Source organism: Podarcis vaucheri (genome assembly GCF_965113315.1).
Source record: "Podarcis vaucheri genome assembly, chromosome: 6".
In the NCBI taxonomy this organism is placed as follows: domain Eukaryota; kingdom Metazoa; phylum Chordata; class Lepidosauria; order Squamata; family Lacertidae; genus Podarcis; species Podarcis vaucheri.
The window spans coordinates 55,808,349-55,832,280 of NC_138764.1; the positions used below are offsets into that span (position 1 = coordinate 55,808,349).

The following is a 23,932-nucleotide window of genomic DNA, read 5'->3' on the forward strand; positions in this document are numbered from 1 at the left end:
GTCAACAAGCAGGCAAATGAAGTTTGGGTAGGAAACTTTAACTAACAGTGTGCTTGAGCTCTAGGTGGGCGGGAGTGTAATTTATTGTGGGCTTTAATATGTCTGGTGCCGTGATGAGAAAATGTCTTTAACAAGAGCTGTAAAAACAAAACTTCTTTATGTGCAAAGGTGAATCATCTGGCTGCATAGAACAGTGTATTTCCTCCAAGACTCTGTCCTCATAGGCACAGCTGCACATGCCGCTGTTGCAATAGAATAAACCCCTAATGATATAACAAAGCCTCAGATGCTCCAGTCTGAAGCGGGAACTGCTGAGCTGGTAATTCTGAATGATGTATGCCCCTGAATTAGGCCAATCCAGTGTAGTTACAGTTTAAAAATTATTGACTTTTAAACTGGAGAAAAACATATTATTGGGGGGGACATCTGGCTGGGGGCTGAATGTAGCTCCCCAGGCATCTCTATCTGGCCTTTGAGACTCTACTAGCCTACATCCTATTCCCATGCCATAACCCCTCTTATCAAGCTACACCCCTCACTGGCCCTGCCCCACACCAAGCATTTTTGCCTGGCTGGCATGTGTTCTTAACTATGACAACACCTCTTGTTTGCCTTGATGGAGAGATGTGTATATGGAAAACTCTGGCTTTTTGCATGGCTGGAAAGCAGCTTAGTGTTCCAAGGTAGGAATCACCAGCATTCCTCCACCTGCTTTTTTACTTTGGCCTTGCCTACCACTGGCATTTGCCCACCCCGCCCCTGGCTTGGCTGACAAGGCATGTGGGATGTCACTGACCATTGTCTTCTCCATCCCACTGTCCATGGCTGCCTGCTGAGGCCCTTATCTGATGGATGTGCCAGAGCACAATGCATGCTACAGCCAGGCTCACTGCTCAGCACATATAGTGATCAAGTGTGCACTGTGAACGCTGAAAATGCAGCTCCACTGCCTCAGTCACCTGGCACACTTCCCGAAAACGGAAGCAAAGGTGGCATGTGCCATACAATACAATGAGCTGCTGGTGCGGTAGCTGCCCATGGATGTCAGCCTGGCTGGGCAGGAGTCTCTCAGACCAGGGCACCTGAAGGGGAGACGAGAGAGGAGTGGCTTTGCACTCCTTGGTACTGCAGGATAGTAATGCCAGGAAATATTTTGGGACATAAAGCTGCCAAGCCTGGCCTCAAGAGACTGTCAACCCCCCCCCCCCGGCCTCTTTGCCCCTCTGACTCACATGCCCTGCCCCCTACTGATGACGCATTCCCTCCTGCTTGCTGCTTGCCCTCCTCTCCTCCCTCAGCTCAGGGCATCTGTCCAGGTCTGCACCTTATCCCACTCTGCCCTGCTGCTCCCTGTTGCCTTGGACCTCCCTCCTGCCAGATGCCTGTCTCCCCCCAACCCTTTGTTTATCCCACAGCGAATGCTTCCCTGAGAGTGTTCATGCGCTGGGCTGGCCATTGCCACCCAGAGCGGGTTGTCGCTCCTTCCCCAGTCCGTGATAGGAGTTTGCCTGAGCTGAGCCAAACCTGTTTCCTGCAGCAGTAGCTTCCACTTCTGTAAATGTTTGAAGTTCTCAATTTCTGTCTGACCACCACCCTGCTGTAGGAAAGGCCCCTTGCAGCAAGGGAGACTAGGCCCAGAAGCAGAGCCTGTGAGAAATGCAGGAAGAGACCTGCTGAGCGACCCCTAGTGTTCAGAGAAGGCAATCCCTATTTAAGCATCCCTGAGAATAAACTAGACACACAGAAAACCGTCCTAAGGGAGGCCTTTCCAGTAATCAGAATGCACAGTTCCTTGGTTCCTTCTTGGGAGGCGGTGGTAGGGGAGACTTGGTTCCTTTCTAAGGTGCCATATGGGGAAAGAGGGTGAGTTTGGCCTCTCAGCAACACAGGGATTCCTTGATATAATCAGCATCTATTACATGGCAATCTGTGAAATCTCAAAGACAGCCACTTAGAAATAATAGTGCCCACTGCAAGTGTGGTTGGTTGGGGGTGGGGTGGGCAGGAGTGAGGTTCATGCGGGTGTGCTTTCTTTGTGCTGGCATGGCAGCCAAGTATAATTCCTTCCTTTCCACCCCTCCTCCCCACATCATGGTGATAGAAAGGAAGCACATCCAGAGCGGCTCCAATCTTACCTTGAAGGTCTCCTGTGGAGAAGGCTGCCTAGGCCTTAATCTTGTTTCCGGTTGCAGCAGAGCTCCTGCTGCTGCTGCTGCTGTTGTGGTTGTTGTTCCAGTTGTTGCTGTGTGGTTCTGTTTGTCTTTTGGTTGTGAAAGTCATGTTGGTATTCAACCTAGCAGACCCTTCCCCACCTGCAGCACCTCTCCTCCGGCCTGGGCACTACTTAACCCCTCCTGCTGTCCTAACAGAACTTGAGACAACACTACCTGAAGGACCAACTTCTGCTGTGAAGGTAAGAGAAAGAACAGAAAAGAGAGCTTTTGGAGGTATCGCTGAAAAACAAGCAGTGGGCCCGGCCGGAATATTTTTTAATAAGGTTGTCCCTGGTGTCATGAGGCCTCTCTTAGACATATTTTCTGGGGATTTCTGGCTGTGCATCGTTCACAGGTTTATTTGAGGTGACTTTCTGCCTATTGAGGTGGACAGCAGCATGTTACTCTGAATGTAAAGAGAAAGACATAAATAGCAATGAAGAAAGAGGGTAATAAGAAAAATATTAAACTGCACAGTGGAAATCCCAGGAGGATTACTATTGCAATAACTGACCTCCAATATAGTGCCATTTATTTCATGCCATGGCAGGTTTATAGGTGCTTGTAGGGCTGCAGACGAACACCAATTTGCCACTGCAGTTTGTTTTGATAACTGAAACTTTCAATAAATCTGTATTAAAATCAAAGAGAAAATTAAATAGACCCAAGTTGGTGGCATGAGGGATAAGGTAGCACATTACTACACTGCCCTACTCAGTCAGGGACATCTGTCTCTTAGTTCAGTTGCAGGTCACAATAGTAATGATTGTTTGAGATCCAGGGAACATCCCTGAATGGCAGGCATCCAGCAATGATGCACAATGCAAAAGGAAGACCTGTCTGCTTTTTCAACAGTACAAATGGTGATGATATTATTATGATTATGATAATGATTAACTATATATTCATCCCAAAGGAGCCTAGAGTAGTAAACAAACAATAAAACAATAAATGCATCTTACAAACAATTCCAATTGAAGTAGAGACTGGGAAAATTCTCTAAAATGTGTGGGATAACCATACTCATATAACCAATGTGCTGAAGTCTAATTAATGCATGAAGCGGTTTATATCATACAGTAAGCTGACCTGCCAGGCTTGGCTATGTCCACTTCCCCACTTAGGAGGAACTAGGTAATCAAACCTTTCTTTCCCCCCAGTCTACCTGCAAACCTCAGTGTGTGAAGAAGTTTGAGCCAGTTGTTCCAGCTCAGTCCACACAGCGCTCTCTCTCTCTCTCTCTCTTGAGTTTCTATACCAATAATTTAGGAACTTTCAACACTTTGTAAGTAAGCTATGTTTTACTGCATGTGAAACTATTACTGAATAACATGAATCTGACCTTTGTAGAGTTTGTAAGTAAACCATTTTTTAACTTACAAAACGTGGTCTTTTCCTATGCTGAGGGAAGAAGGGCACTTTGGAAAGAAACTTTAAAAAGGGATATTTTAGAAATCATTATAAAGTGTCTATTTTAAAGGTCTAAAAGTCTATATTTCTCATGTTTTACTTTGCTGCATATTTTGTGACTTAAAATCTCTGCTGGGATTGTCCCAAATGTGGCTCGCTGATTGTGGAATGCTTTCCCCAGGGAGTCTCACCTGGTACCTTTGCTACATATCTTTAGGCACCAGGCAAAAACATTCCTCTTCTTCCAGGCCTCTAGCTAATTAAACAATCTATGGTCTTTGAAACTGGGGCGGGAGGGGTATTGCTTTTGTTACGTTGTGTATTTTTGTATTTTTATATTGTGAACTGCCCTATGATCCTTGGTTGAAGGGTGGTATAGAAAATGAATGAATGAACGAATAAATGAATGAATGGCATCCAGGAAAACACACACACACTTGCACCAATAAAAGGCTTGTTGGAAGAGATACCGGTAAGTCTTTCATAGGCACAATACAAGAGACTGCACCTAATATTTAAGGGGTGGGAATTCCAAAGGGTGTGTGCCACAACACTAAAGGCTCAGTTCCTTTATTATGCAGAATGGACCTTCTGTTAATATGGTACAGTATAAGCAGGAGGCCATCACTTACAGAGTGCAGTGATTGGCTGGATGTATAAGGGGTGAGATGATCTTTCAGGTATCCTGGTCCCAAACTGTATAGGACTTAATGCATCAAAACAAGCCCTACAGCTATTTGGCAGCCAGTGGAATTCTTTCAACAGCAGGGTAACATGTTGGTGATATTCTGTCCAAGCAAGCCATTGAGACACCACATTTTATACCAGCTACAGCTTCCAGACTAACCTCAAGAATATTACAGTACAGTAATCCAACCCAGAGGTTATCAGCACACTGACAACAGTGGTCAGGCTATCGTTAGCAAACAGTGTTCCTCCTGCCCCGGCCAGTTTCCACCTGAGTCACATCAGAAGGCAACCTCCAGATGATACGATGAATGGATACAGCTCAGTTCTAAAGGACAGAGTTTTGCTTTTTCTGTGAGGAACATCCAAGGGACTGAAACAGTAGTCTCTTTCATTCCCCCCCCCCCGCCCCGCTCCAGATTACAGATCTCACTTTAGAAGGATTGCAAGGACTATCACCTTCCTACCAACTCAACAGCAGGAGATATGGTTAGTCAGAAAATGAGAAGTTGAAGTATAGAAAAGTACATTGGCAAATGAACGCATGGCCAATCTGCATTGATAGGGGCCACAATTTTGCTGAAGAATCTGATTCCTTCAAGGTTGATCAGGCTCTACCATAAAATCAGTACCACAATTAGTACTTTTCAGTTGTGGAATACATGAGCTCAGGCACAAAAATAAATATAACATTAAAGTGTGTAACTCTCCAATCACATTATTCATTTTCCACTGCTTTTGAGAGCAGCTTTGGTTAAGATTTAATATTTTGGCAAAAATGTGCCACATGTTGATTCAAGATGGTGAGGTCCACCAAGGCTAGATAAAATCCCTCTAATCCACTATCCCCTGGTTGGCCATACCTGAAATAATGGAACAATTTATTCATATTGTCATTCCCTGCTACCTCCCTCCCTATCCCTCCCTCTCCGTGCAGAACCAGTAACATTTAATAAATCATATATGAAGACACCTCCCTTGTTAGGACAATGGCTGGTCTACTCAGGGTGTTAACCATGTGACTTCTTCAAGCCCTGTTTCTTGAAATGTTGAGAGCAAAATTGTAATAGCAAATTTAAGACCCTTATACAAACAATAAAAACAGATGTACAATTAATATTTCATAAATGACTGTCCTCCTCTGACGGAAGCTGTATGCATCTCAATGCCAGTTGCTGGGAATCACAAGTGGGGATAGAGTTGCGGCTCTCAGATTTCTCTTTTGGTCTTTGCATAGGCATCTGGTTGACAACTGTGAGAACAGGATGCTGGACTAGATGAGTCATTGGTCAGATCTAGCAGGCTCTCCTTATTTTCTTATGACTCTGTCACACCACAATGAAAGCCGTATTTAAAAATAATAATCAGTAGGTGCTTAAATATAATGATACTGGGCGTCTGTCTAATTTTAGCTGAGAATTGATTCCAGGGTGGTGGAGCTGCAACACTAAAAAGCTCAGTTTCAAGTACAAACTAAGTGTATCTCTGGGGCATGTTGTACTCTTCTCATCTGAGAAGTTGCTAAGCAGGGATACATTTATTACATAGATTATTTATTTCATAAAATTTATATACTGCTTGATTCTAGAAAGAAAACAAAAACCTCAGACTAGTTTATAAAATATATGGGGTGAGGCGGTCACTTAGGGAACGTGGTCCAATTTTGTATTTTGCTTTTTTTCTGCTTCCCAAGATCTCCAAGAGGAGGGCCTTCTAGTTTTGAACCAAACTTTACAAGATAAATTAATTAGCCCTGGGGAAGTTCCCAACCAAATCTCCCCATATCTATAATTTGAGGTAATCATGCTTCTGGCTGGCCAACAATTATGCTTTGTGTTGCACAAGAAGGGTGCTCTTGAGAAGCCTTTAGCCATGGAGTAAAAATGGAAAGGCAACATAATCCACATATGACAAAAAAAAAGCAATACAGCTATTTTGTGTATGATATTGTTAGGCATACCTTGCTGTTATCATATCTCTGGAATCCCTTCATAGACTAAAGAGGTCTTTTAGATGAGCTGGTAAACTTAACATAACCTGACTGAGGTTGACTTAGTACAGAATTAGCCTAGCCAGTTTCAATTCTGACACAAAATAGATGCCATATTTTTACCACATATTTAAATCTATATAACTATTCCCTGTTGTGATTTTGAGAATGTAACTCAGGATGGGAAAATGAGAAGGTGGCTCTTATGGGATACACTTTTGTTTGTTATGACTGCTACGTCTAGTTTTAAAAAGGAGCTGAACTGATGTGAAGTCTATGCATCTTTTCTTGATTATTCAAAGAAGATTTCCAGTCTCACAATAGCCCTTCTACATACAGTATTATTCAGGTAACAAGGGGGGAAAGTGTGCTGAGGCTTATGGGTATCTAGGCTGAAACCATTAGATTACCGTATTTTTCGCTCTATAACACGCACCAGACCATAACACGCACATAGTTTTTAGAGGAGTAAAACAAGAAAAAAAATATTCTAAACAAAATAGTGGATATATGATTTTTGTGGTTCATGCTGTGGCCACAGACATGTGATCTGACAGTGAGTTTGGAGTAGCCCAATGCAAAAATCCTGAGGATCCATGTGGATCCATGCTTTGTAAACACAGAGGAGGGAAGGAAAGGGAACCATGGATCCTCTGCTCATGACTGCAGCAGATCCCCCCTGCCACCCGCAGGCATTCGCTCCATAGCACGCACAGATATTTCCCCTTACTTTCTAGGAGGAAAAAAGTGAGTGTTATGGTGCAAAAAATACGGTACATAGAAATAGTACTGATTAAAAATAAAATAAAGTTTATTCAGCAGAGAAAGGAAAAGTCAGGCATATCTGAAAATAAAAGAAACAAAAAACACATTCTCAGTTATAAAATCTATTTGTTTAGACACTTTCCTTGGACAGGACAATATTTTGCAGCCTGATCCTTTGGATGCTTACTTGGAAGTAAGTCCCTCTGTGTTCAGTGGAGCATAGGATTGAAGCCTCAGAGTCACAAAGCAGCCTTTTTACCAAATGCATGAGTTCTAGAGAGAAAAATCTAATATCTGCCCTTGTTAAGTCTAAGTAAAAACTTGGATTAGTTACTCCTCAATGCACTTCCATCACCCTTTTGTACTCAGATTCAGTGTGGTTAAAGAATGGTAGATGTTGATCTTTCAGTGCATAATTATGGATGTAGAAAATATTATAATCTCTTTTCATGATTGAATATGGAACCAGGGAGTGGTGTACATATGGCATTTCTCTCACTTGCAACCTTCAGGCTCCTGGCAACCTGACCCATTTTTCCTTTTTTACGCATTTACCCACAACAACTCATATGAGAGGAACTATGAATTTAGTGGAACCTAGTTAGTTACTCTAAAACTAGTCTTCATCCTCATCCTGATTGTCTTTGTTATGCATTTAAGGTGTATTTCACTTTGCTGAATATTTCATATTGACTGCCATTTCAGAATAATAACAAGAAGAACATAAAATAAATCAGTTCTCCCCTCTCTCCATTTACCACCTAACCTGATGACGTTATGGAGAACTCAAAGGCTTGCACATTATTTTGCAATATTTTGATCAGTCTAATTAAGGTATTGGCCTAATATGGACTTTTCCATTTTTCATGCTACAGCCATTCTCAGGGGTATTGGACAGATCTGTGGGATTGCATCTTCTTTCTAACATCAACACATAGAAACACCTTTCCTCTGTGACAGTTATTACTGATGTCACTTCCCATAATATCTTGGTGGACATTAAAGCAGCAGAAAAACTGAGGAGAGAAAATAGGCAATAAATATCTTCAAAGTAATGTCTCTAAGCCAAACACATTGCAGTTAAAGGCATGGTTGCAAGAAACAACAAGAATATAAAAATGTTCACTGTGAATATTAGTATTCCCTCCAAGATGGTTAATTAGTCCCACTGGCAAAGTTAGGAACTTAAGGATTTGGTCCGACACATTATTAACTTGTTAAACAGAACATAGCATAATATAAGATTTCTCCTTATGGGTATTACAGACATCATCACAATATTTGTACTCAGCCAAAGTGATTATGCTGGCATACGGAAACTGTTTTCAGAAACAAGACGGTTGTGTAATCCATTCTGGCTGATGCTGAAGCTCTTGAAGAGCTCTAACTTTAATTCTCCATGGGATAGTACTAAATTTGGTGGGGGACCTATGGCAGACCACCCTGGCCTGAGGCAATGGCAGCCATCGGTTGCAATTTCCTGTGCTTCCTAAATCCCATCCCAATTTCTCAGCATAGGACCAAAACTGCCAAAGAGCATACAAAGCTCTTCAAGTTATTCCATCTCTTTCCCTGTTTTTCACCCTCCCACTGACTTGAGTGTTGTTGAGATACGAGATCTTGCCCTTATTCTGCCAAATTATATTACCTCTTGAACATATAACTTTATCTGTTGTAACCCTTACGCATAATTTTAATTAAGCTGCTTTAAAACAAAGCCTTTTCTACAAGAGGACTCCCCCCGCACCAAATCTGGCACAGTTCCTGTGCTTTTAACAGCTTTTCTTGATATAGGACCCACCACAAATCCTTCTTTAAGAGGCCTCAGCTAGTGGAGGACGTTTGCTCCATACTCTATTTTTCATCCAGAAGAGCCATAGTTGGCTCTTTGGTCTTCAGTTCCTTATAACGGCTCTGGCCAATCCCTATGAAACCTCTCTTGCCAAATCCCATGTAATAATCAGAGGTCCTCCAGGATTCCAAGAGAAATAAAATGCATCCAGATATTTAGTTCTACAGTCCTACAAACTATAGTTTGGAAGATAAAGCATTACCTGAGGGATTGTTCAAACCACAGTGTGCAGCAAAATGTTTGACAAATCAGGAAGTTCTATTAATCAAACCAATGTGAGGGGAGAAAGCGGGGAGAAGAGAGCACCTGCCCATAAAGTTCATTCCTAATCCTCAAACCAAACTATTGATCAGAGAATTAGATGTCTTCCAATACATAGGATGCACTGCTAGTGCCTATGACTGACTGCCTGGTCTGCCCTGCCCACATTTAATTCAGTTTGCCTGTTCCTCTTTAACCCTTCCTGGTATGACATAGGTTGTAACTAGAGATACTACTGTACCTAGCGTGGAGATAACAGGAGTGGGCCAAAGATAGTAGCCAGACAGTCAGGAATCATAGGTTCAAGCCAAGTTGAGAATAAAATAAAAGGTGATTACATGGAAAATGTAGATGAGAGGTTAGGCTCTGCAAAATAGATGGCAGAAATAGAACCAAGAAAATATAAGAATCAGGAATAAGAAAGTGCACAGTGTTAAAGTAGTGAAGCAGTAAAGCAGAATTAGCACAAACTTGCTATTCAGTACTCTGCTGCACTACTGTTTGGCATATTGCTTTTAACAAATTAATAAATACTGTGTTGGAATGATTATGATATTTTAAGTAGTTTTATTGGGAGGAGTTTGAATTGTGTACCACCTTGAGCTCCTTGGAGGAAAAGGTGGTACTGTATACAGTACTATTTTTCTGGAAAAAGAAGTGTATAAGGGAACACCTCCCTTGTTCTCTTATAATGGCAATAGGAGCCATCTATGAGGTGTCAGAACTGAGTTCCAGTGAACTGCAGCTGAAAAAAGTCCTGGTGGTATATAAATGTAATTAATAAATAAATAAATAACTATGTAAACTGCCCTGGGAATAATTTTATTTTGAAAGGTGGTATATATATATTTAACCCACATTTTTCCTTTCTGACGTCTGTTCTCCTTGCTACATTCAGATGTGGAAGAGGGGAAAAGAAGCTGTTACTGAAAGATATGCCCATTAGGGGCTGCATCCAGTGCTAGTCCTGATCAGAGTAGACCCAATTAAGTCAATACGCATGATCATATTTGTCAGAGCTGCTACCAGGTCCCAGCTCACATAGGACCACGCCACACAGCGTCCACTTTAAAAGAGTCTTTATTGAGTTACAGGTTTCATTTCCGAACTGCAGCGTGGAGCTCTACACCTTCTGCTCTAGGTCGGCGAAGACCCGTCTGAGTCCCCGCCTCTTGCACACCAGCTTAATACCCTAGCCTTGCTCCACCTCCTTCGCCTCTCCCTACGTCTCTGGGTCCTTCTGCCCCCCTGGGCCTCCTCCCTTCTACTCTCCTCTGACGCTGACCCCCCTGATCCTTCTGCCTCCTTGCGGCGGGCTTTAGGACCTGGCTCACTCTCCGGGCTGCTTACTGCTCCAGCTTCCGCTGCATTTGAACTTGGCGCGCGCGCCCAACTCTCTACTTTCCTCTTAACCGTTGCCTCGCTCTCTGAGGAGGGCGTGACCACCCCTGACTCGTGCCCTCCCTCCTGCTGACAGCCTCCGGAACCCGATGCCTGGCTACCTTCCTCCCTGCTGCTCTCAGTCTTGAGCGTGGGTCCCGACTTCCAGCTGCTGCTGCCCTCAGTTATGAGCGTGGGTCCCGACTTCCAGCTGCTGCTCTCTGAATCTCCTCTGTTCCCTTCCTCCTGGGGTGTCCCCCCGGATCCCCCCCTTGCTCTGCTCACTGGGGCTCCCTTTTGGGAGTCCTCTGACTCACTGCTTAGGCTTGGAGATCTCGGGTCGTCATCATCACTCATTCTCCCTTCGGCTTCCTCCCCCTCGCTCTCTGTTTCCACCCTTCTCTGCGTCTCTGCTTCTGAACCCCTGACATCCATCCCCCCCTCGAAGCCCCCCCTTCCCCCCTCCCCGCTGTCAGGTGTGGGTGCTGGGCGCTCCATCATCATGGGAGGGAATGCTGGATACAGGTCGCTCCCCGGGGGTGGCCGCCAACTGAAGACCTCCGAGTCTTCCCCCTCGCGGTCGTCGACGTGGACTTGTTGCTCTTCCATCTCTGTACCGCCGTGCTCGAACCCGAGGTCCTCCCCGAACACGTCCATGTCAGTCTCTGCGTCGGTCGCTCGACCTGGCATCTCCAGCCACTTCCTGCGCCATCGCTCCTCTGGTCGATCGTCCCACCAATACGAGTTGCCTGATGCCGAACCTGCCGGTGAACCTTCTGGGGAACGGGTGCTCCGTGCGGGTTCCCCTTCTGAGTCGAATCCATGGAACGTGCTGGAAGAAAGTGTGGGTGTGAACAACCAGTCGTCGAAGAAGCTCGCTGGCATGGGTTTGTGTGGGAAGAGGGCATGAAACTCGTCCTTGAGCAGGGGTTCCTCCAAAGCGTAGTCTGGTACCCAGCTATTGGCGCTGGCCCGGGTGCCCTCTCTGGCTAAGAGGTATTCGACTCCCTCTTCCCCCCATCTGGAGTCCAAAATCTCCGTGACCTCGTTGATGTGGTCCTGGTGCTTCACCTCCCGCGTCTCCGTCCGTTCCCGGAGCGGACTTGGCGCCGTCCCTGGCTCCTGGAACCTGTGAGGTGCCTTGTAGGGAGTGAGCACCGACCTGTGGAACACCGGATGCATTCTGGAACCCTCCGGCAGCGCCAGTCGGAAAGCTACCGGGTTGATCTGCGCTTCGACTTGGTACGGACCGATCTGCTTGTGCCCCAACTTCTTCTTGGCAAGCGACCTGGTCGGCACTGCGTGGGCTGCCAACCAGACCCAGTCTCCCACTTGGATCACTTCGCCAACCCGCCTGTGCTTGTCAGCTTGCACCTTGTAGGCGTGCTTAGCTAGCTCCAGCTGCCGTCTGAGTTGATCGTGGACCGCCTGCAGCTCTGACGCGAACGCGTCCGCCGTCTGTGGTTCTCCTTCCCCCACTCTCTCCAGTCCCGGGAAGGTTCTGGGATTCCTCCCATTGTTGGCAAAGAACGGCGTCACTCCTGTGGACACGTGCTTCGTGTTGTTGTAAGCGAACTCGGCTAGCGGCAGGTAATCCACCCACGTCGCAGGCTGTTGATTGGCATAGCATCTCAGGTACTGCTGCATGATGGCATTGACCCTCTCTGCTTGCCCGTTGGTCTGCGGGTGTCTTGCTGATGCCAGATTGACCTTGACATTTAGAAAACCCATCAGCTTCTGCCAGAAAGACGAGATGAACTGGCGTCCGCGGTCGGACAGGATAGACCGTGGCAGGCCATGCACTTTGAACACGTGATCTATGAACAGTTTGGCGGTTTGTTCCGCCGTGGCCACCTTCGCACACGGAATGAAATGTGCCATCTTGGTGAACAAGTCCACCACCACTAGCACAGCTGTCTTGCCTCTCGAGCTGGGTAAATCCGTCACAAAGTCCAGGGCCACCCTCTCCCACGGTTCAAACGGTGTTTGCAGCGGTTCTAACAGTCCCGCCGGTGGTCTGTGTACCGGCTTGGCCCTCTGGCAGGTGTCGCACCTCGCGACGTAGTCCGCGACCTCTCCTCTCAGCCTGGGCCACCAGAAGTCTCTCGCGACTAATTCCATCGTTTTCTCTGTGCCAAAGTGACCGGCCGTGGGTGCGTCGTGCAACTGTTGCAGTACCTTGGCGCGAAGGTCGTCTCCTGGTACATAGACAGCCCCTTTGCGTAGGAGCAAGCCGTCCCGCACCTGGAACTCGTCCGTGGTAGCCGTGCCTCTGAGCAGTTCCGCCATCTTGTCTTGCGCGAATGAGTCGTCCCGCAATGCACGTCGCACCGCATCCAGGTCTACTGTAGCTGAGGCACACGCCCACGCCGTCGGTGCGAAGATGTGCATGGCCGCCGCTGGCGTCACCTCTTCTAGGTATTGCGGTTTTCGGGACAGTGCATCCGCCATGATGTTGGTGTCGCCTGGGACGTACTCTATTCGGAAATTGAAGTCAGCAAAGAACTCCGCCCAACGTATCTGCCTCTGGTTCAGGAACTGAGCCGTGCGCCAGTGCTCCAGATTCTTGTGGTCCGTGCAGACCTGCACCGTGTGCTTGGCGCCGATTAGGAAGTGCCTCCACGCCTTGAAAGCTGCATGAATGGCCAGCAACTCCCTGTCCCAGATGGTGTAGTTCTGCTCCGACTTGCTGAGCTTTCTGGAGTAGAACGCTCCCGGCCGCCACACCCCCTGCGGGTCTCGCTGCAGCAGGACAGCTCCCACGGCTCTGTCTGACGCGTCTGTCTCTACCCTCAACGGTTTACTGGGGTCGATATGCAGCAGTTGCTTCTCCGATGCGAAGAGATGCTTGAGCGCTTGAAAGGACTGTTCCGCCTGCTCCGTCCAGATGAATTTCTTTTTTTTGGAGCTGAGCGTGTCCGTAATTGCTGCCGTCTGCATCGCGAACCCCTTGATAAACTTGCGATAGAAGTTGGCGAAGCCGACAAACCGCTGGACCTCCTTCCGGTTGCGCGGGCTTTTCCAATCCAATACCGCACGAACCTTGGTGCTGTCCATGGCTATCCCCTTGTCCGACAACTTGTATCCCAGGAAATCCACCTCCGTCGTGTCGAACTGGCACTTCTCCAGCTTGGCGTACAGTCTATGTTGTTGCAACCTGCTGAGCACCTCCCTCACGTCTCGGTCGTGAGCTTGCTGCGAGTCAGAGAAAATCAGGATGTCATCCAGGAAGCAGACGCATGTCTTGTAGAGGAGTCCCTCCAACACGTGATGCATAAAAGCTTGAAAACAGTGAGAGCCATTTTGTAATCCAAAGGGCATAACTCTGTATTCGTAGGTGCCCAGCGGTGTGAACATGGCCGTCTTCCACTCATCGCCCTCCCGCATGCGGATGAGATTGTACGCCCCTCGCAGGTCCAACTTGGTGAACACGCGTCCCTTGCGCACCGTCGCGAGGAGGTCGTCAATCCTGGGCATGGGGTAATCAGACGGTTTGGTCATCTGGTTCAAAAGGCGGTAGTCCACAACTAGTCTTTTTTGGGGCGTGTCTTTCTTTTTCACGAAGAAAACGGGACTGCCCCCCACTGCCTTGGACTCTCTGATGAAGCCACGCTCCAGATTATGCTCGATGAACTGTTTGAGTTCCTGCATTTCATCTTCAGACATGGAGTATAGCCGCCCCTTCGGCAGCGTCGCCCCCGGTAGGAGGTCAATCTTGCAGTCATATGGCCGGTGAGGGGGTAGCTTGTCCGCCTCCTTCTCGCAGAAGACCTCCAAAAAGCTCGCGTATTTGTGGGGGACCGCTTGCAACGTTCCCAACTGCAGTTGTGATTCCTCCTCCTCTCCCTCCCGTCGGGGCAGGATGCAGTGTCCTGCGCAATAAGAGGAGCCGAAGATCAGTTGTCTCTGGTACCAAGCCAGTGTCGGACTGTGCCTGTCCAGCCAACTCATGCCCAACACAATGGGCGTGTCCGACAGTTGGGTGACATTAAAACTGATGACTTCCCTGTGGTTGCCAAGGCGCATCACCATCGGTGGCGTCTGCTTCACCACCTGCCCCCCTAGCAACTCTCTGCCATCCACTGTGACGACTTGCAGGGGCAGAGTGGCAGGCAATAGCTGTATAGCGTGCTGCTCCACAAAGCTCTGCGCTATAAAGTCTGCGTTGCTTCCAGAATCCACAGAAAGCGGCACTTCGATAGTGACGCCGTCGGGTAGCTGGAGAGATGCTGTGAGCTGCACTACTGGTTTGGGTGGGAGGGGATCCGTGGGTTGCAAGATTGCTGGGGACTGCTTCACAGATGCGTCTGGCTGGGCCCCAGTGCCTCCGTCTCCAGCCAGACATCGTCGTTTCCCTGCTGTGGTTCTCCTTGCTGCGTTGCTGCAGTCACCATTGCTGAGGCTGCAGTGTGCTTGTGGAGCCTCCGGGGACACTCCTTCGCCAAATGGCCTGGATCCTCGCAGATGTAACACTTCCTGTTCCCTCTAGGAGGCTTCGCTTTCCCTGCTGCCGGTGCTAGGGCTCTGGCTGCTGACTGAGCCCTTGCACCTCCAACCTCCATCGGTTCCCCTCCCCCTCCTGGCGGAGGTGTGGATTGCGCACGCGCTGCTTCCCTCGGAACGAAAGAGAAACTTCTCGCTGCTTCGCGCCCTCCACGTCCTTCCTCTCTGCACCATGGACGTTCTTCCAGCCTCACCCCCACAGTCAGCGCCCTTTGGACCACCTCCTGCGTGCTTCGGGGCCTCTCCCCCCTTGCAATTTCATCCTTGACCGCTGAACTTAGACCCTCCCAGAAGAGGTCTCTGACAGGGGGCGAATCCCGATCCCATTCTAAAGCACTGACCAGCGCAAAAAATCGGGCGTGATACTGCCGGACGCTCGCCCTCCCTTGTTTTAGTCCATGAATCTCCCGTCTGGCAAGATCCACATCAATAGTAGACAAAAAACACGCATCCATCGCTTTGATAAAGGCATCTGCATTCTGAAGCGCCGGATCTTTATCCCTCCACAAATTGCGCAGCCAGGCTTTGGCATCCCCATGCAAATGGGACAATATGAACCCCACCTTCTCTTCCTCATCTCTAAAGTCTTTTGCCAGCAGTTGCAGTGCGCACATTACGTCTGCTCTAAAATTAGGGTACTGTTGCAAAGTCCCATCGAAGTGAGCCACAAGCCCTCCTGCTCTCCGTGCCAATCCCACGCCCTCCGGTCTGGGTCCCGGTTGCCCTTGCTTAACAAGCATTTCAAACCTGGCGTGTAGGTCTCTGTAGGCGGCTGTAGTCTCCTCCTCCCGTTTCTTGGAAGCCAATACCTCTGAGGACAACTGGGTCACTGCCTCTTGCAGCGCGGAGATCCTCTGTTCTTCCGTCATCTTGCTAACCTTTGTGAGCTCGCTTACAGACACCCCTCTTCCTCCCCTAGCGGCTTCTGCTCCCGCTGCGAGGTTTCAGGTTTCTGAAGCTTTGAAGGGACGGGTCTTACTGTCAGAGCTGCTACCAGGTCCCAGCTCACATAGGACCACGCCACACAGCGTCCACTTTAAAAGAGTCTTTATTGAGTTACAGGTTTCATTTCCGAACTGCAGCGTGGAGCTCTACACCTTCTGCTCTAGGTCGGCGAAGACCCGTCTGAGTCCCCGCCTCTTGCACACCAGCTTAATACCCTAGCCTTGCTCCACCTCCTTCGCCTCTCCCTACGTCTCTGGGTCCTTCTGCCCCCCTGGGCCTCCTCCCTTCTACTCTCCTCTGACGCTGACCCCCCTGATCCTTCTGCCTCCTTGCGGCGGGCTTTAGGACCTGGCTCACTCTCCGGGCTGCTTACTGCTCCAGCTTCCGCTGCATTTGAACTTGGCGCGCGCGCCCAACTCTCTACTTTCCTCTTAACCGTTGCCTCGCTCTCTGAGGAGGGCGTGACCACCCCTGACTCGTGCCCTCCCTCCTGCTGACAGCCTCCGGAACCCGATGCCTGGCTACCTTCCTCCCTGCTGCTCTCAGTCTTGAGCGTGGGTCCCGACTTCCAGCTGCTGCTGCCCTCAGTTATGAGCGTGGGTCCCGACTTCCAGCTGCTGCTCTCTGAATCTCCTCTGTTCCCTTCCTCCTGGGGTGTCCCCCCGGATCCCCCCCTTGCTCTGCTCACTGGGGCTCCCTTTTGGGAGTCCTCTGACTCACTGCTTAGGCTTGGAGATCTCGGGTCGTCATCATCACTCATTCTCCCTTCGGCTTCCTCCCCCTCGCTCTCTGTTTCCACCCTTCTCTGCGTCTCTGCTTCTGAACCCCTGACAATATTAGATCCACTAATTTCAATGGGTCTTCTCCAAGCAGAATGTAGTTGGATATACTGCTGGTGCTGAGGGGAGCACCAGACCAGAAGACTACATCTGTCACCATCTTCATTCCTCTGGGCTGGAATGCAGAGTCACAAGCTGAAGCAATGTCAGGAGTCCAGAGGCACTGTGAGGGAATTAAGATAGTAGTGATGGTTTAGGCACAGGTCCCTTAAATGACTGAAGGTGTAAACAAATACATTTGAAGGAGAACAGTGGGCCTTGTGGGATGCGGGGATGCTGGGGCCACAGCATTGACCTGATGGTGCCACACACTGATACTGGACCTAGCAGAACACTAGACCATGCCAGGAACTTTACTACCAGCATTAGCCCTCTTTATTCCTCTGGGTCTATGTGTGTACAGAGAGACAGAAAGGGAGTTGAGTTTTGCTGGAGATAACAATGAGACCCTTTATTTCTCAATGCCATTCTGTCTTCTTTTTTTGGGTGTGTGTCAAACATAATGAGGCGAGAGGTAAGCTCCATTTCTTACCTTTCTGTCTACATTATGTTATGGGTTCCCCTCTCTGCATCATAACATATTTCTGCAGCTGTTTCTTCCTACCTAAGTCCCTTTATCCCTACTGAAATTCATTCTGTTAGTTTGGGCCCAGTTCTACAATCTCTTAAAGTCATCTTGAATTCTGTCTTCAATGGCATTGTGGGTTAATGCTATTCTAGTATAGTGTCCTGATCAAGGGAAGTAATAGTTCTGCTCTATTCTGCCTTGGTCAGACCACACCTGGAGTCTGGGTCCAGTTCTGGGCACAACAATTTAAGAAGGATATTGACAAGCTGGAGCATGTGCAAAGGGCAACCAAGATTATAAAGGGCCTAGAAACTAAGCCTTATGAGGAATGATTGAGGAAGTTTAGCCTGGGAAAGAGAAGACTGAGAGGAGATGTGATAGCCATCTTCAAATATCTTAAGGGCTATCACAGGGAGCAAGCTTGTTTCTCCCTGCTCTAGAGGGTAGGACCCGAACTAGTAGAATCAAGTTATAAGAAAGGAGATCAAGACTGAAGATCAAGAAGAACTTTCTCACAGTAAGAGCTATTGAATAGTGGAAGAGACTCCCTCTGGAGGTGGTGGACACCATCAATGGAGGTTTTTAAGCAGATGTTGGATGGCCATCTGTCATGTATGATCTAGTTGAGATTCCTGCATTGCAGGGGGTTGGACTAGATGACACTTGGGCTCGCTTCCAACTCTACAATGCTATGATTCTTTGAGCCTACAGAGTTTCAGATATTGTGGTTGATTTACTGTTGTGTTCCACCCTGTTGGGGTATAGGATTGCTATTTAAGGCTGCAATTTTCTGAGAATAAGCCCCATTTGGGTTACCTCTGAGTATCTGTCTATATTTGCACTATCCAGTGAGATTGGGGGTTATTTGGTAATTTTGCTATTTTAGATTATTTCGATTTATGTGTTGTATTTATTTTGTGTGTGTGTGTGTGTGTGTGTCCCACTGATACACCTTTGGGCCACAAAACAGGACAAAAGTAAATCATAATATGACATAATACTACTGTATTCGATTGCAATCCTAACTTTGCTTACTGGAGAGTAAACCCTATTGAATTTAATAGGATTTACTTCTCAGTAGACATAATTAGGATTGCAGTCTTAAAAACTAGGTTAGACACATCTTCAATGGGTAGCCACAAAAAGCCATGCTTCTCACCTTCCATTAAAAATGGGAACGTATCCTACATATGTTTTATATTTTCCTCTTACTTATTAAGTAGTAAAAGGGATGTATTGCTCAACAGTTTTAAACTGTTAAAATGTTACTAGACTGAAAAGTTACAAAAAAGGTAGATAATAAAGAGGCATTAAATATAAATATAAAATATACAAAACCACTGACACATGGGGATGCGCTATTCTCTTATCTAAAAGGGTGTTATCCCAAGGAGAACAACAATTTAAAACTCTTGGTTTATCCCCTCTTAAATTTAAACTTTATTATATACATACTTTATGTTTGCATTACATAAAACTTTTAAAGTTAATATTTAAAGTACAAAAATATAAAACTTTTAAAAAAATTCACTAGCATATATTTAAATACACATAACACACTTTTATCGGCTATTAACCCAATTCTAAATATGCTTACTTTTGTGAGGCTTTCCCCAATAAAGATAAATGTCCTGCACCGAGAAGTCTGAATTAAAACAAAGTGCTTGGAATCTAAAATTCAAAAGATTTGCTAAAGCCAAATCTGAGCGCACATAATGATATGAAACCCGTGTGTTAAAAGCAGTTTCCGTGCCATAACTTTAATCTCCATTCCAAGGGTTCCTGCCTTCTCTGGAAGGGCGAGCTCCGGGATGCTTCCAGCCAGGCACATCTCCTCCTCACCTCCTTGCTGAAAGGTCTGAAAACTACATTTCCCACGATGCCACAGGAGAGAGCGGCGCGCGGCAAACTCAGTGTGCGCATGTCCGAATCCAGGAATCCCGCCCCTTAGGGCGGGAACCGCAGTTGTGGTTGGTTGCTACGGCTGCCGCTTAGAGTGAGTTCGAGGGTCAGAGGGCGCGAAGGTGAGTGGTTGCTGTTGGGGACTCGTGGTGCTGAGGGATGGGGGTGGCCGGGGCCGTCCTGGGGGGCGGGGGTGTCGGGTGTCGCTAGATAGGGAGATACCTAAGGGGCGTGGAGCTGAGGGGCGTGTTGGATGGGGCTTTAAGGGCCCGCTTGGGCCCTACGGCCAGGGTTGGGGGAGCTGAGCAGGCGGCATTGGGCGGCAGAGCTCGGCCTGGAGCGACGGGCTGAGGGGAATCTCACCGAGTATTTGGATCAAGGGGCGCCGATGCCCCTGTCTGCGCGGGCGGGACGCGCTTAGGAAACGGAGTTACCAAGATCGAGTGGGGGGATGGGCTGAGGTAGATGTAAGGGAGAACCCAGCAAGGCCTGGTTGGCAAAGGTGCATTAGGGGGTGCTGGGCCTGTGCTAGCCGGTGTGTGCTCGCGTGCCTTTGAGCATAGAGGAATTTGCATAGGAGACTGTGAACACGGAGTAGCAATGCCGTGGTTTGCGGGGAGGGGGCTGGATGCCTTTGGTGCAGTATTTTTCCCCTGTGCCTAGGATCTTCTTGTAGTGTTGAGACACGAGGGTATATCAGATCTAGAGGGCAGATTGCATTGGGCCAGGGGTTGGAAGCAAGGGGATTTGGTTTAATTGGGTTATAGGTTGTTCCTATACTGCACAAAGGATCTAGCTCAGCCTTCCTCAACCTTGGGTCCCCAGATGTTGCTGGACTACAACTCCCTTGATCCCTGATCACTGGTCTTGCTGCCTAGGGATGATGAGAGTTGTAGTACCACAACATTTTGGGGACCCAAGGTTGAGAAAAGCTGGAGTTGGAAGAGTGAGGCAAGAGAGATGTACCAGTGTAGAATTAAGACTTGGGTCAGAAGTGATGCTGCTATGTTTAGGTTATGTCAGGTATGGATGCATTGAGAATTGAGAACTGGTAGAGACCAAGCCAGAATCTAAGGCAATAGACTGTAGTGACAGGAGGAATTGGGGTGATGGGTAGATTGGGGTTGTTAATTAGATTATTTCTTTTGAAATATTTAAGGGTTGTATTTGATACAGCTGCAGGTGTTCCATGGAATTCTAGAGTTGGAAAAAACTAACCATTTAATCTATATTCACACACATGTATAAATTGCACCAGTAACTGAGGAGTAGAAGCATGGATAGGTGGTAAATATTAAAATATATAAAAGTGGGTATGTGGACTTTGGGGGAGTATACTTTTGGAGAAACATAAGGACAAGGAGCCTGCCACTGCACATTTAGGCTGCAATTTTAAACCATTTACCAGGAATTCAATCCTGTTGAATTGAGTGAGATGTCTTTCTGAGTAAAACATTGTTGGGAGGATCACTCTGTCAGTACTTGCCTTCACAGTGTACACTGTTTGCCACATTTCCATTTATAAGAATCTCACATAGAAATGCATGTACAGTGGTACCTCAGGTTACAGATGCTTCAGGTTACAGACTCCGCTAACCCAGAAATAGTACCTCGGGTTAAGAGCTTTGCTTCAGCATGAGAACAGAAATCCATTAGCTATCTTGCTCTTGCTGCCGCCGCAGCGCGATTTCTGTTCTCATGCTGAAGCAAAGTTCTTAACCCGAGGTACCACTGTATTGATATATTGATGGAGAGGTGTGAGTTAGAATTCTTTCTAGCTTGCCATGATTCTTGAATTAGATTTCTCTGCTATACCATTGCCAGGCTTGTGTGATGTTGCCTCTAGTTCAGTGGCTTCCAGAGTTTGTTTCCACATTAATTTGTTTGCTGAAGAATATCTTTGTGTGTTGTAGAGTACAGTGGTACCTTGGGTACCACTTAATTCATTCTGGAGGTCCGTTCTTAACGTGAAACTGTTCTTAACCTGAAGCACCACTTTAGCTAATGGGACCTCCCGCTACTGCTGCTGCTGCTACATGATTTCTGTTCTCATCCTGAAGCAAAGTTCTTAACCTGAGGTACTATTTCTGGGTTAGCGGAGTCTGTAACCTGAAGTGTCGGTAACCTGAAGCGTCGGTAACCCGAGGTACCACTGTAGCTGGATTGTGTGTTTAGTCACACACTTACTTTGTGTGTGGTGTTGGACAATCTAGTTGGGCCTTACAATCATTCTACACGAACTAAGAACACACTCCAGAATGCGCCAACACTTAATAAACAGTTGTGGGTATACTGTGCTTCAGGGAATCTTAGCTTTCATTATTGATTTTGTCATTGAGAATTTATGAAATGTTTTTGGGATCTCTACAGCACAATTTGAAAGCTACACAGGTTAGTCTTGAGGATCTAGCAGAGACATGGTTAACTGAGTGTTGTACTTTATCTCAAATGGGATAGTGGGTGGCTAGGAGGAGGAGTTTTGTTAGGGAGTTTCTGAAAATAGTTGCCTTGTGAGACATTTTTCTATTTATGTAGTGCTACTTAAAACATTTTTTGTAGTCCTTTTTAATGCTCAGGACACTTGTATGTAAGTTTGGCATGTGAGATTTTGCTCATTATATTGTTTGAAAAATAATCGATGTGCCAAAAGTTGTTAAGTGAATGGTTCACTGAGGAGTGGTAAGAAAACCTGTGGTTTCAGATATGCTCCAAGCATACCTGAAGCTAAGTTGATTTTTTTAAAATAAAGTTTTTAACCTGATTCTTCAGTTATAGGATCGAATATTTACTTACATATTCTATTGCTTTACAGTAGGTCAGTTCTACATTTCCTGCATATAAAATGTTCAGTGAATTCTACCCTTTGACCATCATAATTCACTTATTCAAAAGATAGCTCACGGGTGCCAGTAGGGTTTTCTGTACCTAGTACACTGCATGTTATTTAGTCCCTCCACCTTACTGGCAAGAGGCCATCGATTTCCATAAAATTTGTGAGTTTATCATAGGCAAACGAGTGACCACTTTGCAGGTGGTACAGAGGGGCCAAATAAATTAGGGGCCACATACAAGTGCTAAGATGTTTAACTGACAGAATGCCATTAGTTGAGGCTTTCCCCGCAATTGTATTTCCACACTAGAATTTCTGCCTGCTGTTAAATGCACAGATGCCCTGCTATTCCTCTATACTAACTGTAAACCAGGGTAGTTAGCCATTTTGGCCCATAGCCATATGTAGGATTGTGCCATATAATGGAAGTTACTGGAATCTGGACTGTATAATTAGATGCAGAAACCTGTTTTAGTAAAAAGAAAATAAATGTGATCAGCTAGGAATATTCATATAGGTTTACCAAGCTGTTAGAATAACAATGTTGGACCTCTTCTCTAAACCCCCCCCCCCCCGCACAACTGAATCCTGTTCCAATACCTATTTTGGATGAAGGATTTCACATTTGGTTTTGTTCCTTGCGATAACATTTTAATGCCTATCTTCATTTTGGTTCTATTAATTATGGTACACACATAGTTTCTTTGATGTAGGGAATCTTGTCTGCATCAAGAGACAAAATATAAATTGCACAGGGTTCCAGTATTTTGTGTTGGGGTAACATAAGGCCTGCAGGTGAAATATGGCTCACTGGTCCTCCCCATTTGGCCTATGAGACTGTTTAGGGCAAGCCATATTTACATTTATATGACTTATTTTTTATTTTATTTATGTATTTATTTATTTATGTGTTTGTTAAGTATACCTTAGATATCAGGGCAGTTTCACAATGAAAAAATATAAGATAAAAAACACAAAATACATAATAAAACGAGAACAACTTCCTCCCCACAAACCAGTAGCCTCCCCCCCAACACATTTAAAAGGCCGTAGAATATTAATCAGCCCAAAGCCTAGTTGAAGAGGAATATTTTTGCCTGACACCTAAAGGTGTATAATGAAGATGTCTGCCAAACCTCTCTGGGGAGAGCATTCCACCAGCAAGGCAGCCACTGCAGGAAAGGCCTGTTCTCGTGTTGTCACCCTCCAGACCTCTTATGGAGGAGGTATACGGAGAAGGACCTCAGATGATGATTTCAGTGTCTGGGTAGGTTCATATGGATAGAGGCAGTCCTTGAGGTATTGCTGTCCTGAGCTGACTGACAGGTATGCTGATTGTCGGGCAGTTCAGAAGTGCTGTGGAAAGTGCTTCGCAAGCCCTGTGCTTGGGAAGCACTGAGCACAGCCTGTGGCAGTGGAGGAAGATAAAGATCTGGTCTGCTGGGCCGAAAAAGTTCTGCACCCTGCAGCTAAGGATAGCACCTGTGGATTTCACTCAGTGTTCAAAATTCACCATATGCATTTTGCACCTGGCTATTGGCCACTTGAAACCAAGTGAAGATGCCCAGGGACCAGGATGGGGCCAGACATCTCCACCATCTGGAGGTGCATGCCTGGGGGGGGGGGTCCTTGGATCTTGACTGCTTTCACACACAACACATCCTGTAGAATTGTATCTCTTATATTTTATCTGCACAATTTGAATTTCAGGAACCAAAATGAATTTCAGGAACCAAAAAGTCATATTGAAAAATAGAACTTTTGAACCACCTGGCCCGAAAATGGCA

General features: G+C 46.7%; 1 protein-coding gene and 1 long non-coding RNA gene across 7 annotated transcripts in view; one reads left to right on the plus strand and one right to left on the minus strand.

The window, feature by feature from the left end:
• The first annotated feature begins 1,835 nt into the window (after nucleotides 1-1,835).
• The window catches only part of ERI3 (ERI1 exoribonuclease family member 3), a 208,430-nt gene continuing 186,333 nt past the window's right edge, over nucleotides 1,836-23,932 (plus strand). The window contains exons 1-3 of one of the 6 annotated variants that reach the window (XM_082228907.1): nucleotides 1,836-1,863; nucleotides 2,319-2,413; nucleotides 4,730-4,799. In XM_082228907.1, the coding sequence (XP_082085033.1) occupies nucleotides 1,851-1,863; nucleotides 2,319-2,413; nucleotides 4,730-4,799 (178 nt within the window). In that variant the 5' untranslated portion in view covers nucleotides 1,836-1,850. Of the gene's footprint in view, nucleotides 1,864-2,005; nucleotides 2,414-4,729; nucleotides 4,800-19,332; nucleotides 19,438-23,932 lie in introns of those variants that run through there. The other 5 variants (XM_082228908.1, XM_082228906.1, XM_082228909.1 and 2 more) reach the window with 5 other exon arrangements.
• LOC309535644 lies at nucleotides 9,796-19,223 on the minus strand. The gene is made up of 3 exons (XR_014221322.1): nucleotides 19,011-19,223; nucleotides 16,853-17,008; nucleotides 9,796-10,197 (listed from the first exon to the last, which is right to left on the minus strand). It is a non-coding gene; the product is annotated as an uncharacterized lncRNA (long non-coding RNA).